Source organism: Peromyscus californicus, unplaced genomic scaffold (genome assembly GCF_007827085.1).
Source record: "Peromyscus californicus insignis strain IS unplaced genomic scaffold, ASM782708v3 Scaffold_18__1_contigs__length_77618521, whole genome shotgun sequence".
Lineage (NCBI taxonomy): Eukaryota > Metazoa > Chordata > Mammalia > Rodentia > Cricetidae > Peromyscus > Peromyscus californicus.
In genome coordinates, this window is record NW_026294480.1 from 75133758 (window position 1) to 75151352 (window position 17595).

At 35.6% G+C, this 17595-nt stretch overlaps 1 protein-coding gene across 2 annotated transcripts in view; it reads left to right on the plus strand.

Annotated features, from left to right (window-relative positions):
• Slf1 (SMC5-SMC6 complex localization factor 1) overlaps positions 1-17595 on the plus strand; it is an 80892-nt gene that overhangs the window by 39963 nt on the left and 23334 nt on the right. For both annotated transcript variants that reach the window (XM_052743700.1, XM_052743701.1), the window contains 7 exons: positions 189-323; positions 1178-1231; positions 1938-2096; positions 2821-2984; positions 5731-5859; positions 6460-6625; positions 16838-16985. In XM_052743700.1, coding sequence (XP_052599660.1) covers positions 189-323; positions 1178-1231; positions 1938-2096; positions 2821-2984; positions 5731-5859; positions 6460-6625; positions 16838-16985 — 955 coding nt within the window. The remainder of the gene's footprint in view (positions 1-188; positions 324-1177; positions 1232-1937; positions 2097-2820; positions 2985-5730; positions 5860-6459; positions 6626-16837; positions 16986-17595) is intronic.

Genomic DNA, 17595 nt, shown 5'->3' on the forward strand with positions numbered 1-17595 from the left:
AGGTGCTGAAGATGTAGCCCAGTGGTCAAGCATTTGCCTGGCATGCAGTGTCTTGACATCGCTGTGTGGGCTTTAAAAACAAACAACAAAATCACAAAATATAAGTGGGTTTTTTTATAGTCTTGTATTTTTGTCTGTGTGGAGTACTGTCTTTAGTACAGTATCTAAATTTCTTTACATGTATGTAGAAAGAAAGGAAGAGTTCTCTTCTTACTGATTATGCCAATGAATCAAAAACCAAGGATGTCAAGACAAATGTGGATCTCACGGAAGTAAAAAATGCCTTAAAGAAGCAGATATACAGAGACATATATAGAGCTCAGGTAATGCTTATCACACTATAACTCTTTCTTTAGTAAGCTGTAAGTGACTGGGAAGTATGTTTGAATTATGGATTGTTTGAATCCAGATACTTGGTGGTATTTAGGAAGTGCTGTATGTTAGTGGATACTTGAAATCTGATACTTCAGGCTGGCTTATTGTGCTTTACATCTCTGATTTTTTCTTGTTAAAGTAGGAGCCCTCTTTTTCTAATTTTACATTTCTAGAATAGAAGCCAGACAATTATCATTTGAATTTACAACGTTTTAGTAACAAAATTCAATGCATCTTATAGCTTCACTAGCAATTTGTTTATTGCTTTGCCAGTTTTTTGTCTTGTTTTCTATTGGCTTGCTTATTGAATATCTTTGTAGAACTTTCCTGAATCAGGATGTTATCTTTTATATTTGTTGCAGATATTTTTCACTATAATCTTTTCTAAAAATTTACAAGTACAGGTATTTTAAAACAATACAAGAGGTTTTTATGTGTGATTGTTGAGAAAACGTGACTCACTTTTTTCCCCATTGGACTTTTATATAAAATGTTCTCTGCATTTATATTTTTAATTATAAAGTACTAAGGAGAATAGACAACTTCAGATCTCTAAAGTGAAAATGACCTGAAGTTATTTTAATTGAGGAGGAGACAATAGAACTGGTCTGTTCATGAGAATGCTATTCCTAAAATGATGATAGTTACTAATCTGAGCCAGAATGAGCATCAGATTAATTATAGCTATTAATGTGTTCCTGAATCTGTTTTGAATGTTTGGCCAAGGTTTTGTGCTTTGTAGGCTGAAATATAGTTTTCAACTTAAACTGTTAAATTTAATTATATGGTTGTTGTTTTGTAGGCTGTTCGATACAACTGCATCACAGTAGATAAACAGCCTGTATACAATGTAGAGGTAAGGGGCTTGGAGTTGGATGGTGACTTGGGTCAAAAAAGAAATGTAATTTTTCGTCATTTTGATTTAAGGTAATGTATTACTTATAATCAGATATGGGGTAGGGAAGAATTATTCTCTTGCAAAAAATTTTTCAACACAGCTATCAATAGTGCTGAGAAAAAAAAAATGTACCTAGTGCTCATTATAGATGAAGTACATACTTTTTTCATATTTCATAACTTTTATAATTACTACTTTTGTGTTAAATTCTTGATCCAATACTTCTAAAATATTTTCTTTTATTTATCACCATTCATTCTTTTTAAATGGATTATTTTCTTCCATGTGGTCTTTAGAATGGTTCCAGTTAAAAACGGTTATTCTCAGGTTTTTAAGGCAAACATTGCCTCTTAAAGACTTTCTTTCAGAGAAATAGTTTATCTTACCCCTTCAGGCAATGAAAAACAATAAAGAAACAGCAAATAACACTTTCACATGCCTTCTAGTTTTTGTTGTTTGGTTTTTTGAGAGCCTTCTAGTTATGAAACACAGTAATACATGTTACTTGCTTGGGACAAGGAAAGTTCAGATGTCGTGCAGGCTGTCAAGTAGTAAGGACAAGAGTCCCCACTGTAGAGGAGGAGACAGAGGTTCTCTACTCACTCAAGATCTGGTCTCAGAGGTAAACTTTCCTTCTTTCAGTCATAAAATTATTTTTTCTTAGGTTAAAAATGCAGAGCTCCCCAGAGGGATATTAAACTTAATTGAAAGCCTCATAGAGGGACAGTTCTTTAAAGAAGCCATTGAAGAGCTTTCCTCTTTGCAAGCCCATTATGTCCCTCCTGTGTGCCTCCTCCATGCCCTTCTAGAGAATGTTCTGCAGGTAAGGACACCTTGTGCACTTAGAATTATTTTTTTAAGGAGTGCTAAAATGTGAATATTAATTGTCATTTTTCTTTACATCCCATTTTACTAGAAAGTATAGTACCCATTTGTTACCACTTTTTCTATTTTTAACAATATTTATCTACTATAAATGACTTAACCTATTAAATGGATGGTCGAAATATATTGTATAAAAAATATTGTTCAATTAGAAAAGACAAAATGTTACCTATTTTTACTGGGGCATAAATGTCAGATTATGGTATCAGATTGCTAAAATGCCTTCAGTAATAGTCATTTGTGGTATACAGGTTAAGTGAATGTAGTTGGTAAAAACAGTTGTGTCTATGGAGAAGTAGCCTTCTATCGTGTTGAACAGGGTGCTGATTTTATAACAGGGATAAACTGTGCTGTGGTAATGTTGAATACATGTAAGGCTGGAACATGAAGAGTTTCCACCTTTGCTTCCTTTAACTGTTCCTTGAGATTCTTTAACTGTTCCTTGAGATCTATCATCCTACCTGAAAATCTCACTTATGCTACCCCTAATACTTAACCTTTTCTGATGTATAGAGCTGCATGATAACCTTACCTGTTATTTCAAACTGATATAATTGTCTAAACACAAGAGTAGGCTAGAGTCACTGCTCTAGTTTTAAACTAAATTAACCGATGAACTGTTTTAGCTACAGTGTTTTCTTTTGTTTCTTTTTAAATAATAGGATAGCATAGACACCTTCTCAGGTCGGTACTTTCATATATTGTCGGCTCTTCTCCATCTGCACCCTCCTTGGAAGTCGCCAGCCATGCTGAGGTACTACCTAGAGCTCTTTCAGTGTCCAGCCTGTAGGGGAGGAGCCTGGTCTCTGGTGGAAGTGCTGATCAGGTAAGCTGTTTGGCATATGAGGGTGCATATTTGTCTAATAGTCGTTTGACTGTTTTTTAGAAATTGATTTTAAAAAGTATATTTGTATTTTTAGAAAAAATATGAATGCTTGTGTTTTGTATTTTGTTGCAAAACTTATGAAAAGGACAAACTTTATATTGATCATGTTTGTCAATATTTTAAAAAATTAAGTATAATAAATAGAATAGTACCAAATTTTAATTATGAATTTATATATATTTGAAAGAAAAATTATTGAATATAAGCATCAAATTTTAGTCATAAAAAGCATAAATATTTGTCAATCTATGCAGTATCTATTTTAGGGGTTTATTTTATTCTAATTAGAATTAGAATTTCAGCCAGTACTTATTGTCTCCCAGATCTGTCATTACTGTGTCATTTCACCGGGCCTTTCTTGTTTTCTGAGTCCCTGTTTTTTTCCATCTAGCTAAACTAACTATTGTTTTATGATTTGTACTATAACTTTAATAGTCTTCCTTTGTTGGAAAGAGTTTTTCATTTATATATCCACAAATGTCCTTCAAATAAGGGAGAAAAGACACTTGAGTAGCTAGGCAAAGGTGAGATCTTTTTAAGTTTCTTGAGAACATACCCAGGTTTTGTTGCAAACTAACTGGGACCAAGTGTGTTTTAACTCTTTTTTTTTTTTTTTTTTTTTTTGGTTTTTTTGAGACAGGGTTTCTCTGTGTAGCTTTGCGCCTTTCCTGGAACTCACTTGGTAGCCCAGGCTGGCCTCGAACTCACGGAGATCCGCCTGGCTCTGCCTCCCAAGTGCTGGGATTAAAGGCGTGCGCCACCACCGCCCGGCTGTGTTTTAACTCTTGACTGTGGGTCTGGGACCTGTGTTCAGTCCCCTGCACTTTGATTTTGAGAAGCTGATATGTTGACAGTATGCTTAGAATCCTGGCACTGGGGAGACAGAGACAGACTTGCTGACCAGCAACTAGTTTTGCTGTATTAGTGAGTTCATTTTACTGGGTGTGGGGGTGCACTCCTTTAATCCCAGTACTCAAGAGACAAAGCAGGTGGATCTCAGAGTTCAAGGCCAGCCTGGTCTACAAAGAGAGTTCCAGGACAGCCAGGGCTACAGAGAAACCCTATCTTGAGGGGAGTGAGGGAGAGGGGGAAGAGTCTGTATTTAAAAAATGAGGTGGCAAGCGATTGAGAAAGATGCCTGACATCAGCCTCTGGTCTCTACGTGCACACAAACATGTATGCACATAAACAGACTCACAAAGTCAAGGACACTGGAGGCAGAAATAAAAAGCAACAGATACATTTTTGATACTATTAATAAAAAAATTTGGAGTTAAATAATGAATACTGTTGCCTAACTTCTGTCTCTGTAAGTCTTAGAATTTATTAGTGATCTTACTTTCTCTGTAAAAATACACTGCAGGGCTGGATAGATGGCTTAGGGGTTCATACACTTTTGCTCCCAGGTGTAGTTAGAGTTTTCCTGCCTGGCCCACAGTCAGGACAAATCTCTCTCACCTGCCAGTCCCACAGCCGCTCAGACTCAACCAAGTAAACACAGAGACTTATATTGGTTACAAACTGTATGGCCATGGCAGGCTTCTTGCTAACTGTTCTTATGGCTTAAATAAATCCATTTCCATAAATCTATACCTTGCCACGTGGCTCGTGGCTTACCAGCATCTTCACATGCTGCTTGTCCTGGTGGCGGCTGGCAATGTCTCTGACTCAGCCTTCCACTTCCCAGCTTTATTCTCCTCCTTGTCCCACCTATACTTCCTGCCTAGCCACTGGCCAATCACTGTTTTATTTATTGACCAATCAGAGCAACACATTTGCCATATAGAACATCCCACAGCACCCAGGTTCCATTTTTAGCATCCACATGGTAGCTCACGACCCTCTGTACTTCAGTTTCAGGGGATCCAATGCCCTTACCTTCTTCTGACCTCTGCTAGCACTAGATACATATGGTACATAGGCATCCATGCAGGCAGAAACATCCACACATAAAAAAATGTAACAAACTTGTTTACTTAACGTGTATGTGTGTGTGTGCATGGGTGTACACCATAGAACTGTGCTAACCAACTCTTTCCTCATATGCACAAGCCAAATTCAGGTACATAGTAGAACACAGCAATTATCATTTAAAGTTCTATTGTACATGGTTATGACAGAAGATATAAATAAAATATTCAATTTTGAAAACTCTAAATATGCAGTCATTTACGCCCATCTATTAAGTAGTGGAAATGAAAATAATCATGGTAAGGAAGCATACTATAATTAGTATTATAAACTGAAATCATAGTGGATCTAAAGGACTTGATGAAATTCCTATGTCTTTGTTCTTATCAGTGAAATGAAGTGGACAAGGAGAGTACTGATAGTTGCTAGATATATTATAATATATTATATTGAGACCAGAGAAACTAGATTTGTGTTAAGAACCAAGTGCAGGTGGATATCTGTGAGTTCAAGGCCAGCCTGGTCTACAAAGGGAGTTCTAGTCCAGGCAGGGTGAAACAGAGAAATCCTGTCTTAAAAAACAAACAATAAAATAAAACAGCAACAAAAAAGAACTAAACCTTCTATATTTGACATGATTGAAATTTAAAGAAAATTTTTATTAAGCTTGCTTTAAATTTGTTAAAATTGTAATCTTAAAAAAGAAATATTTTGTCCACAATTTATTCAGTAACTTTATTTTTATAAAATACATTGTTGGGTTCATACTTTTCAGGTCTTGCCTTTTCAATGAAGGTTTCTGTCATCAAATATCAGAAAATATTGGTTCTAAGGTGGTCCATCTTACATTGCTCAAGTTTTTCTTTAATTTACTTGAAAGTGAAGTACGGCATTTGAGTCAAAAGTAAGTGTTAATCACAAGAAATCCTTTTTATGTTTATAATTATATATGTATCTGTCTTTAAGAAATCTCTTACTTTATGTTTCTGTGTAAGTTTTGTTTCAGTTTTCAAATACAACCCACTGGCAGTGATGATTCGCTTATTACATTCATTTTCTTTCTAATTCCTAAATGCCCTGTATACATTACTGATTTGAATCTAACTGAGACCATTCTTTTTCTGTGCACATTCATTATGTATATTAGTGCACGTGTGTGCGTGTATATAAAGACCAAAGGCTCAACCTGAGAGTCATTCCTCAGGAATATCGACAATTTTTTTTTTTGAGACAGTGGTCTTTCTTTGTCCTGTAGCTCACAGAATAGTGACCAGTGAGCCCCAAAGACCTGCTTGACTCTCCTTCTCCAGCACTGGGACTGCCTGCTTAGTGTGACATACCCAGTCTGTGAGGCTATTTTTTTACATTTTGTCCTTTATTGTAGCTCTTTTATATACTATCATTTCTCAAAAATTGGTAACATTCTTGTCCTATCAAAATAAGTGTGATAACTGCCATGATTATATTGGCATAATAATTTATCTTTTGTTTATATTTTCATTAGGTTGTGTGACTGGTCAGATTCTCAGAGTCTAAAGGTAACAGAAAAAGCAATTCTTCTTGAAATCTTTTGGTCAGGAAGTGAAACTTCAGGACTTTTGACAAAACCAGTAAATATGCTTTTGGAATGGACTATATATTCTCACAAGGAAAGATGCAAGTCTAATGATGTAAGTTGGAGTACTTTACAAAAGAATATAATCTATAGAAAAAGCAGTTTGCTCTCCTTATCTGTAGGTTTCACAAAGTGCATATAGGAAATATTCAGGAAAAGTTTTGTCTCTACTGAACATTTACAGACTGTCTTAACATTATTACCTCAACAGTATGGTGTAACAATCATGTGCATAACATTTAGATTGTATTAGTTGTTTGTGATCTATAGATGATTGGAAGCATATGGGAGGATGTAAAGTATATATGTAGGCATCAGAGTATTTTATGCAAGATCTTGAGCATCCATAGATTTTGGCATCTATACATTGTGAAATCTGTGGTGTGTCCTGGAAGCAATCCAGGAAGCAGATACTGAGGGATTTTCATGCTTTGAAGTAGCATATGTTTTCCTTCCCTTTGTACTTTGAACTCCTTGAAAAAATTTGAACCCAGGTATGTTACTGTGTGCTACATAGTTGGTCTACTTTCATAGTAACAATCCTGAGAGGGCAGATTGTTCTTCATCTCTCATTTAGACATAGCATCCAGGAAGAGTTATGTGTTCAGTATTGTGAAGTCTGTAGTTATCATTCTAAATGCTTTATTTTTAGACATTCCATTTTTTGTGGAAATTATGGTTTAAAGAAATTAGTCTCTGCAGTTTTGGAGAGCCCCACATTAAAAAGTTTTGTTTGTGTTTAAAACTTAATAGATGTTGGTAACTTACTGAAACTTTTCTTCATGGATAGATTTTACCTGCATTGAAATTCTGAACACATTAATTAGAGTGTATTACCTATTCAGAATATCCTGAAACATTAAGTAAAATAAAACATTAAACTGTGTCTCAAAATAAATATAAATGAATATATAGTTGAAAGATGTGGTAAAGGGTTTTAAAGAAAGAAAACATAACCAAGAATTAATGAAACACCGTCCTGCCACTTTTAGTTGAACTATATCATTAAAAATAAATTAAAAAGTAGGGTACACCTGAAAACACATTGTAACAGAAAATACACATTAAAGTTTATATTCATAACACAAGTATGTCCTTTTAATGAATAAAACTATAAACCAAGTGGGAAATGAAAACCAATTAAATGGCAACCTATTTTCTTTAAATTTTTGAATATACTCACTAAAGTTTATGAAAATTTAAAAATGAATGACATTTTTATTCTTATCACTTATCCTATCCTTGCTACTCTTGTAAACACTATTATACATTTTCTCATATTTCTTATATCCAATGAAGTGGAACTATTGTTCTTATGATATTGTTCTTAGGATATATGTAATACTAAGGCACAAATGCTGAATAAAATTTTCAGTTTTCTTGTCTTCAAAACCCAGGATTATCTCTTCCACACTGTATATTTTCTTAACTGAATTGGACTATTGTCCCCTCGCTACTTCTAAAACATACAAGTCATTTATTGTCATGTTGGTTAGAATGTATAGAGAAAGGTTTCAGTCTCATCCACAAGATGGAAGTTTTGAAATACGTTTAAAATACAGTACTCACATTCTACGTCAGTAGTTGTTGATGTACAGATGGACACTTAGTGGTGTGTTGTGGAAGTGTGAGTAGTGATGTGAGGACCAGAGGAGCATGCTGGATAATTGTATAACAAGATGAATTCAGTCCAGATTAATTAACAAGGAGTAATACCATTACATATTGTTCTCTAAGGTGGGTGGAGGAGGAATATGCAGAGTATTTTGTATACTAAAATTGTGTGAGGGTATAAAGAAAAAAAAAACAGGTAATATTTTGAGTGTGTCGTAGTAAATATTAGTTGCCTTTCACCTTTCAGAATAGGTCCTTATTGCCTAATTTTCTTTTATGATGTCATTAGTTTCACACTTTTTAATTATTTCTTTTGTTCTCTCATCTGTCTTCTCTAATGTTGGGATCTTTTTCTTTTTAGTCTTTGTTTCTAATACTTGTGTTTTACAGAAATTACTTTTGGAGTACAACTTGACTTTCATTTCATATATTTAATCTAGGGTATGATTATTTTTTAAATAGTATTTTATTTTGTTAAGTTTGATTTCTCTTTTCATGCATCATACTAAGGATTGAAACCAGGACCTTCTTTTCTTGCATGCCAAGCAGTCTTACCACCAAGCAATATCTCTAGCCCTAGGAGATATGTATTTTAAGATTTACAAGTTGATGGTGTTGTGTTATTGTGAATGAGTTTTGTTTGTTTGGCTGTCCTTATCTAATAATTTCTAGTAGGAAGTTATAGTGAAAGGCTGTGATTTTCTGCTTTCTGGAATTTACTGACTTTTTTTTGTGGTGGGGGGGGAGTGCCTAAAGGAAATCAAGTTGCAAGAATGTGTTTTTGCTATAGAGTATGGTGTTCTCTGTCACCTACTAGGTCAAGCTTAATCAGCTTTGTAGGTTTTCTTCCTATTTTTAATGCCATCTGAACTAGGAGTTACTGTGCCATAGCCAGCAGTTAGGTCCGTTTATTGCTGCTTGTTAGACTTACAATACTTCTTGTCATGCATTTTTATGGGGGGGGGGGGGGGGGTGCTGCTGTACTTATCTGTACTTGTAAAATTACTAATATGGTATTTCCATCAACTCTTTGGTTTACCAATTCTTTTTAGTTGTGTCTAGCATGTTCTAAACATTTTGACTGCAATTTTAATTTTTGTCCTTCCCAGTTGTAAATCTTTTCTGTTTCCTGCTGTGATGGGATTTTTTTGTGTGTGTGTGATTTATAATACACTACAAAAATTTTACTTTTTTCCTTTGAACATTACAGTAATAATTCTTTTATAATCTGTGCCAGTTCTGCTTATTTCCATGTGTGAGGTCCTTTTGGATCTTCCTATATTATTATTTCCCTGGTCTCCTATCTATGTGTTTTTCCCTCTATGTCTTTTATTTTCTCTCCTGGACTAGTTATCATTTATGACCTTTTTTAATTTCCATTTTAATAACTATTTGTAGAAACAGTTTGTCAAAAACCAAAATACCTTTTTTACAGTAAGTATTCTTTACTTCTGCCTAGAGCTTGGGTATTCTATCAGTGAAGGACCAACCTGAACCCAGTGTCTGTGTCTGAGGGACTCTGCATAGCCCAAATGAAATGACTCACATATTTGTAGCACTGTTTTATGTATTCTCATTCTCAGAGTGAAGCCCCCCAGGTCTTGGCCTATTGTGAATTAAGCCTTTGACTATAACCTCTTTTTCACCAGTTTCCCCTAGATTACAGAAACTACAGTTTTGTGTCTCTATATCCCTCAGTTAGAATCACCAAAATTGATCAGGACAAAGGTAGTCCTGATTAATTTTTTAAGTCTTACTTGACTTTTACCAAACTTTTGGTTATCTTGATGTAACATTTCTTATAACTTACTACTTATTTCAAAAGATGTTTTATGTATTTCAGCTGACATTTTTAGTTTTCAAAAACTGTTCATCAGAATTCCCAGGCTTCCTTTAACACAAGCACTGAATTTTAAAAATAAGAAAAATCTTAAGCTAGGCTTCATGGTATCTATCTGAATTGTACGTAGGAGGTAGAAACAGGAAGATCAGGAGTTCAGGTTGTCCTCAGCTATATGAAAAGTCAGCCTGGCCCAATTGGACCTAATTGTGTTAGGTTCCCTGCAGATATAACAAGCAAATAAATCTTTGTTTGCCCCAGACAGGGCACCAACTACAAAACAAAGTAACTGGCACACAAATCAACCTTGATAAGCAAGTGACTTTAATTGAGGTTATAAACAGGAGCAGGAATGAGAAGTTACCTATGGAGCAAAGGAAGCTTACAGACTATTGTCACAGGGAAGAAAAGCTTCCCCACCCATCACTCACACAACTATTACTGTGTGTAAATACTGGGGAGGAGCAGGAATCCGGGCATCTGGTACACTGCCCTTTGGAGCTCTTCCTCTCCTCTGTGAGATAATGGTAATGCATACAATCACAGCTGCTCTGATTTCAAGAAGGCAGAGTCCATGTTATGCCCAGAGGGCAGAGTTCACAATACCCTGTCAAACAATCACAAACAGTAAAATTCTTCCTAGGTATAGCTGGACTTCTTGGTCACCAAGTGTGAGCGTATCTATTTTTTATTTTTAGTTAACTGCCTTTTTATATTGTGTACATGTATGCGAGTGTACAGATGCTAGAGATTATAGAAGCCAGAGGACAGTTTGCAGAAGTTGGTTTTCTCTTTCAACTTCGTAGATAACTGGCAACAAATTCAGGTTGTTAGGCTTGGTGGCAAGCGCATTTATCCACAAAGCTATCCCACTGGCCCCAAGTATCTGATTTTAATGAAAGTGTAACCATGCAAATGCATAGAAATTTAAAATACTCAACCAAGTAATTGTCTGTATCTTACTGACAGTTCAGTATAGAATGTATAATCTTAAGCTTATTGTTATAAGTTACTGTTTGTCTTTTTCTTTTTACTCAGTATAATCACTTAAAATAGAAAATATACCTTATAGAATTCTTTTTTTGGTTTGATTACGTAAGTGATATTGCTCATCTAAAACTGAAAACGATAAAACTAATGTTTGCACAGTTTTACTAAAGCACCAGTCAACTACAGATAAAAGGTTACTCAAGAAACATAAGTAAATAGAAATAGATTTATACATATTTATAACTCAAAGGTTTTTCTTCAAGTTTATAAATAATTTTATTTATTTGAGAAGCAATCTGCAGCAAATGGTATCATCAGTTCTAATATAAAAACTGGTTTTAAATTTTGCTAGTTAGTATTAATATAACATTTAAATTTCTTGAATTCACTAACTTACTTTTTATTGTAAATACCTTTCTGTTAGGAATCATTCTTATACTTAATTAAATCTTTTTTGGTACTTTCCAATTTCAAGAATTCCATGCATGTTCACAGACATCATTTTCTGTACTGTAAAGCATTTGTTTCTTGATTTGCTGAGTTAAAGCATTCAATTTAAGTCATTAGCTAAACAGAAGTCCTCAGTTTATGCTAATATTGTTTTGTCATAATGTCAATCAGTAAGTATTGCAGAGTGACAGAATGGCAGTGAATTTCATTGTCATTAATCTGAGAAAGCTTTGGGCTTTCCTTGGCAAAGAGCAGAGGTGAGCCATGTCAAGATTATGGAGGAGGTACACATTTTCTTAAGCTTTGCTGGTTAGTCCCACTTGTCCTTGCAAAATCCTTAGGTAGAAATGGATGCCGGTTTGTATTTAAAGTAAGTAAATTTGAATTAAAGAGTTTAAGTATCTTACTGACAGCATGATAGCCAGTTGGGCAAGCCTTAGCTATAGGTCAAGTTTACTGCAACAAACTTTCTCATATTTCTAAGACTAGAGTGTAAAACAGGAAGAGGCATCCTGTGTGCATTCTGCTTACATCTTTCCAACAGACTGGTTTGTAAAGGATAGTGGTAGCAGTCAAAAGTAGCCAAAGGCCAAGTCGGTAGTTTGTTCTAAATTACAGAGTAGTCAACTTTTGGTAGATTTGGAAGATTAATAAACAGATTTTTTATACTAATAGAGAAAGGAGAATTGTATTGACAGAATGTATAGTAATAGAGTTTTACATGTTAGAAAGTTTTTCTAATGGGGGTGCATGTCTGATGCAAATCATGTCTGTTTCTTTGCTAGTTCTTGGGGCAGTTCATACTCTTTTTTTTAGCTTTTGCACACATTTCAGTATTCCAAACAGGCCTTTTTCCTCCCCTTTGATGGTTTACTTGCCATTTTCTTAATAATCCGTTTCTAAAGCATACATATCTACCATCCCAGAAAACAGTAACACTGGGGTCAGCAAAATGACTCAGCAGGAAAAAGCATTTGCCACAAAGCCTCATGACTGAGTTCCATCTCCACGACCCACATAACAACACTCCATGCCATGTTTAGCTGACACAGTAAAATAACTACAGAGGTTATTCCTCAAAGTCAGTGCAAGAGACCTCTACCCATATCTGTACTCCTTAATATATTAATGCTGAGGTAAATTATACATTAAGAATTGCTAATTTTAAGGCTGGAAGGTTAAGTCATCAGTTAAAGCACTTGTTACTTTTACTGAGGACTCAGTTTCTATTCACAGAACCACTCCAGTCTTAGGGAATCAATGCCCTCCTCTGACATCATTGGTCACCAGGCACACATATGAAGCAATTACATACATGCAGACAAAACACTCATACAAATAAGAAAAAAGATAAATATTTATTTCAAGTTGAGGTTTCAGATATAGATATATGTTGACTTATGTAAAATTAAGGGAAAGTCCCAACTGGTTGTTGTTTTGTTTTGTTTTGTTTTTTGTTATTGATAGAGTGCTAGATTATGATTTTATATGCAGCTTACCTCCATAGACTAACATTTATTTTCTACTCAACAGTTTTAGAATCTGGGGCTTAGGTGATCCTCAATAATTCTACTTGAGACATATTTTTAGATATCAAAATACACTGATTTCTCTTCTAAGTACTGTCACTACTAGTATTCCAAAATTCATTGTGTTTGAAGCAACATTTTATAATATGTCTATGGATGGGATCAAGTTCACACCCTTTTGTTAACTTGATCGATATGAAAGAACTAACTTACTGTGTTCAGTCACGTCTGCATATCAGCTTTACAAAGAATAGAATTGTTTTTCTGCAAAGTTTCAAGGGATTGGCACTACCCCTTAGTTCCTCAGGTCATGCAAGGGGTTCCATTGATACTGCTGCTACAGTCAGTCTAGCTGCAAGCTTCCCGTGCCATACAGCTGCAACTGTCAGATTTGAACCAAGCTTCTGAGTCCAGGTGGGAAGAAGTAGCAGTGTTTGCATGCATGAACTCTGACCTGATAGGATCGATCTACCTGTTGTAACCCCAAATTATATCAGAAGTCCCTTGCTTGTTTTAATTGCTAACTAACCGTTTAGTATAAAATCACTTCAGGCCAGTGCTTCAGGATCTTTGTCTTAGATGTAATATGCTGCCAGCTTACAGTTTGCTTCCCCATGGTATAGAACACACATCTTCACACCTGCTATTGATCTTGACTTTTGGATTTCCTTCTTTGTCACTGTTTTATAGCACAGATGTGTGTACCACTTGACCATTTGTTTCTATGTGTTTGCACGGCAAACCAGAAACAGAACTTTCATTCTATGATTTTTTTTTTTACTCTATATTATTTCTTAGATACATTACTCTATACCATTTATTTCTTCAGTGTTCTAAAGTCATCTCTACATGTTTATAAACATAAATCTTCCTTGTTCTAATTTCTCTAATACATGTTTGTAATTTCACAAAATGGAATTACACTCTTCTGGTTCAGTCTACTTTTATTTTATTGAAAATAGATTCTTCTCTTCTACTGTATATCCCAACCACAGTTTCGCCTCCCTCCACTCCTCCCAGCCCTCTCCCCCAGATTCACTTGCGCCCTGTTTCTCATTAGAAAAGAACAGGCCTCTGAGAGGTAACAAGCAAACATGACAGACAAAACACATTAAGACGTAGCAAGACAGGCTGGACAAGGCAACCCGATAGGAGGGAAGAGTCTCAAGAGCAGGCAAAAGAGTCAGAGACCTACCCGCTCTCATAATTAGAAGTCCCAAGAGAACACCAAGCTAATAGCCACAACATATACGCAGAGGACCTGGTGCAGACCCACATAGGCCCCGACCTTGCCACTTCAGTCTCTGAGCCCATGTGAGCCCTGCTTGGTTGATTCAGTGGGCCACGTTCTCCTGGTGTCCTTCTTGCCCTCTGACTCTTAGAATCTTTCCATCCCCTCTTCTGCGGTATTCTCTGAGCTCCGAGAGGAAGCACCCAGTGGAGACCTCCAGTTTAGACTCTTTCCACATAGTGTCTGGCTGTGGGTTTCTGTATGCACTCTCATCTGCTGCCTTTTGATGATTGGACAAGGCTTTGATCTATGACAATATCATAAGGAATCACTTTGATTTTTCTTGTTTTTGTTTTTGTTTTAGAACAGTTGTGTTTGGTTCTACCCTAGGTCTCTGTGCTATCCAGTTTCTGGTTCCTAGCCACACAAGCAGTGTAGGACATGGGCTCCCTCTTATAAACGGAGTCAAAATCAGATACTGGTTGGCCATTCCCACAAATCCTGTACCACCATTTCCCCAACAATCAGCAGGACAGATTGTAGGTCAAAGGTTTTGTTGACTGGGTTGGTGTCTATGTATGCTGAGAAATGCTTTCCTAATAAAATATCATGTATACTTAAAAGAAATTTGCAGGGGCAGGAGAAATAAGCGTACTATTCTCTGAGGGTTCAAAATATCTAGACATTTCTCTCATTAGCCATAATGTGATGACTAAACACAGCGGTTATAATCTATTCAGATACAACATTGATTTAAAAAAAAGTGTATTCCTTATCCAACTGTTACTTAGTGATATTTTTACACATGTAACATATCTAGGAAACAAACAATAAGAATCGAGGTATTTCAATGAGTTTTAATGTCATTTGTGGGGGACCAGCCCCACTTTTACGACCAGGGTACTCTTGAGCAGGGAGAAGTGAGGAATGTTTAGATAGAAAGAGATACCTAGATGATGAGAGGAAAGACAAACACAGGACAGCCTTGGGAGGGCCTGGGTCAGTATCCAACTGCACAGAACTTTATTCAAGAGCTTTTTGTAACAATGCCAAGGGGAGGGGCAAAAGACCTCCCCATTGATACCCCATTAAGATACCACTAAGTGTAGACCCTTCCAAACACCTGGCACTCAGGCCCATGGTCCAATCATCCCCTTATGCAGCCCTGCTGGGTAAAGCCACTAGGAAACCTTGGTGGGCTACAACATCATTTTAGAAAAGTATCTATATCAAAATGTTTTTAAAATAGCCGGGCGGTGGTGGCGCACGCCTTTAATCCCAGCACTCTGGAGGCAGAGGCAGGCGGATCTCTGTGAGTTCGAGGCCAGCCTGGGCTACAAAGTGAGTTCCAGGAAAGGCGCAAAGCTACACAGAGAAACCCTGTCTCGAAAAACCTAAAAAAAAAAAAAAGTTTTTAAAATACTATTTTCTCACATCTTTATCTTCATATTTCATATTGACTTTTCTAGAGAAATGTTTTTACAAAAAAACTGGGTTAAAACATGCAGGGTTTTAAATGCCTTGACATAATTCTTATAGGAATTTAATATTTAGTTTAAAAGTGACAATATAAAAAAATACTTTCAAAACTGATCTCTATATCTCCATTTTTGTTCCTTTTTGCTATAACTAAATAGAACTTGGATTAGTCTATTTCTTTATAACAGATTTGTCGGTTTTATCCATTGAATTTGTCAAGTCCTTTGATACTGCTACTTGAAATGAAAATAGCTCTAACAATGGCTCAGTGGGTAAAGGTACTTGCCACACAAACCTGAATACCTGAGTCCAGTTCCTGGAATCCATGGTGGAAGGAGAAAACTGACTATGAAGTGTTGAGATCTGTTACATATGCACCATGGAGCATGCACACACAGCATATGGACACACAATATGCATACATAATAATAGTGATTAAAGTCTTTTAGAAATGCAAGTAAGTCTGTATTTGATTTATAAAAATAGCAAATCTGTCTTCTTTTATATATGACATATATATTCCTATTAAGTAATATTCACAGAAGCCTAGAAATTCCTCTTGGTTTTGAATAAAAATAGTGCTTGACTAGAAGATCTGATAGCTTCAGGTCAAATTTTTTGTTGTTATAAGCTATTGCTAAAAGCTAGATTGAACATTGTTAATCCAGAATCCTAAATGCCCCCCAAATCCCAAAGTTGTTGGCTACCATGATTCCACATTTGGAACATTCTATACCTGACCTTATATAACAGGTCTCAAACAAAATGTTACTGTATTAAAAATACTATGAAATTATTTCTAGGATATGTACATGAGGTATGTATGAACAGATGAGTTCTGTATTTGGATTTGCTTACCATTCTCAGAGTATCATTTTGTATCTGTAGATAATTCCAAACTCCAAAAGCACTATCTAAAACCTAAAACACTTAAAAATTTCCAAAACTGTTGTGTGTGTAGTGAGAGAGAGTGGCATAGGATAGACAGAGAAAGAGACAGTTTGCTTGTATTCTTTTATTATTCGCATACCCTGTATTCTTAACAGTTATTGTCTCAAGAAGTAGTAAAAGGAAACATTAGAAAAGTCTTGTATTTTTACTGTTTTGATAATATTTTTCCTATCTTAATGCTAGGTCTTCAAACATGAGCTAGCTTACTTACTGACTGGGATTCTTGGAGCAGCAATAGATTATTGGATCTTCCTTGGTATTCAGATGGGTAGAAATGTGATCCGACACATGTCTGATGACTTAGGAAGTTATATCTCCCTTTCCTGTGATGGTAAGTTTCTTTATTATGGTTTCATTTTAATCACTCATTCTGAAAATCAGTTTTGAGTTTCCTTCAAGAAGTCTATTTTTTACAGTATATTCATATGAAGATTTCTTTGAAATAATACACAGATGTGTACCTATAGAGACAGTATAAAAAGAAATAGAAATTTTTTCTTTAATGCTTCCATACAGAGAGCTTCTATCTTCTTTTTACCTGAGAATTTACATTGTTGAACTTGTATTACATATAACATTTTAAAACATTTATTTATTTATATAATTTATTTGCTTTTATGTGTATTGGTGTGAGGGTGTCAGATTTCCTGAAAATGGAGTTACAGACAGTTGTGAACTGCCATGTGGGTGCTGGGCATTGAAACAGGGTCCTCTGGAAGGGCAGCCAGTGCTCTTAACCTCTGAGCCATCTCTTCAGCCATAAACATTTACGTTTTAGTAGTTTTTGAGAATTTCATTGAGTACTGAATTTATACCATTTCAGTCCCACAACTCCCTGCTTGAATTCCTCCTGTGACTCCTCATCCAACTTCATGCCCTTTTCTCCTTTGTTATTGTTTTGTGTGTGTGTGTGTGTGTGTGTGTGTGTGTGTTCATACATA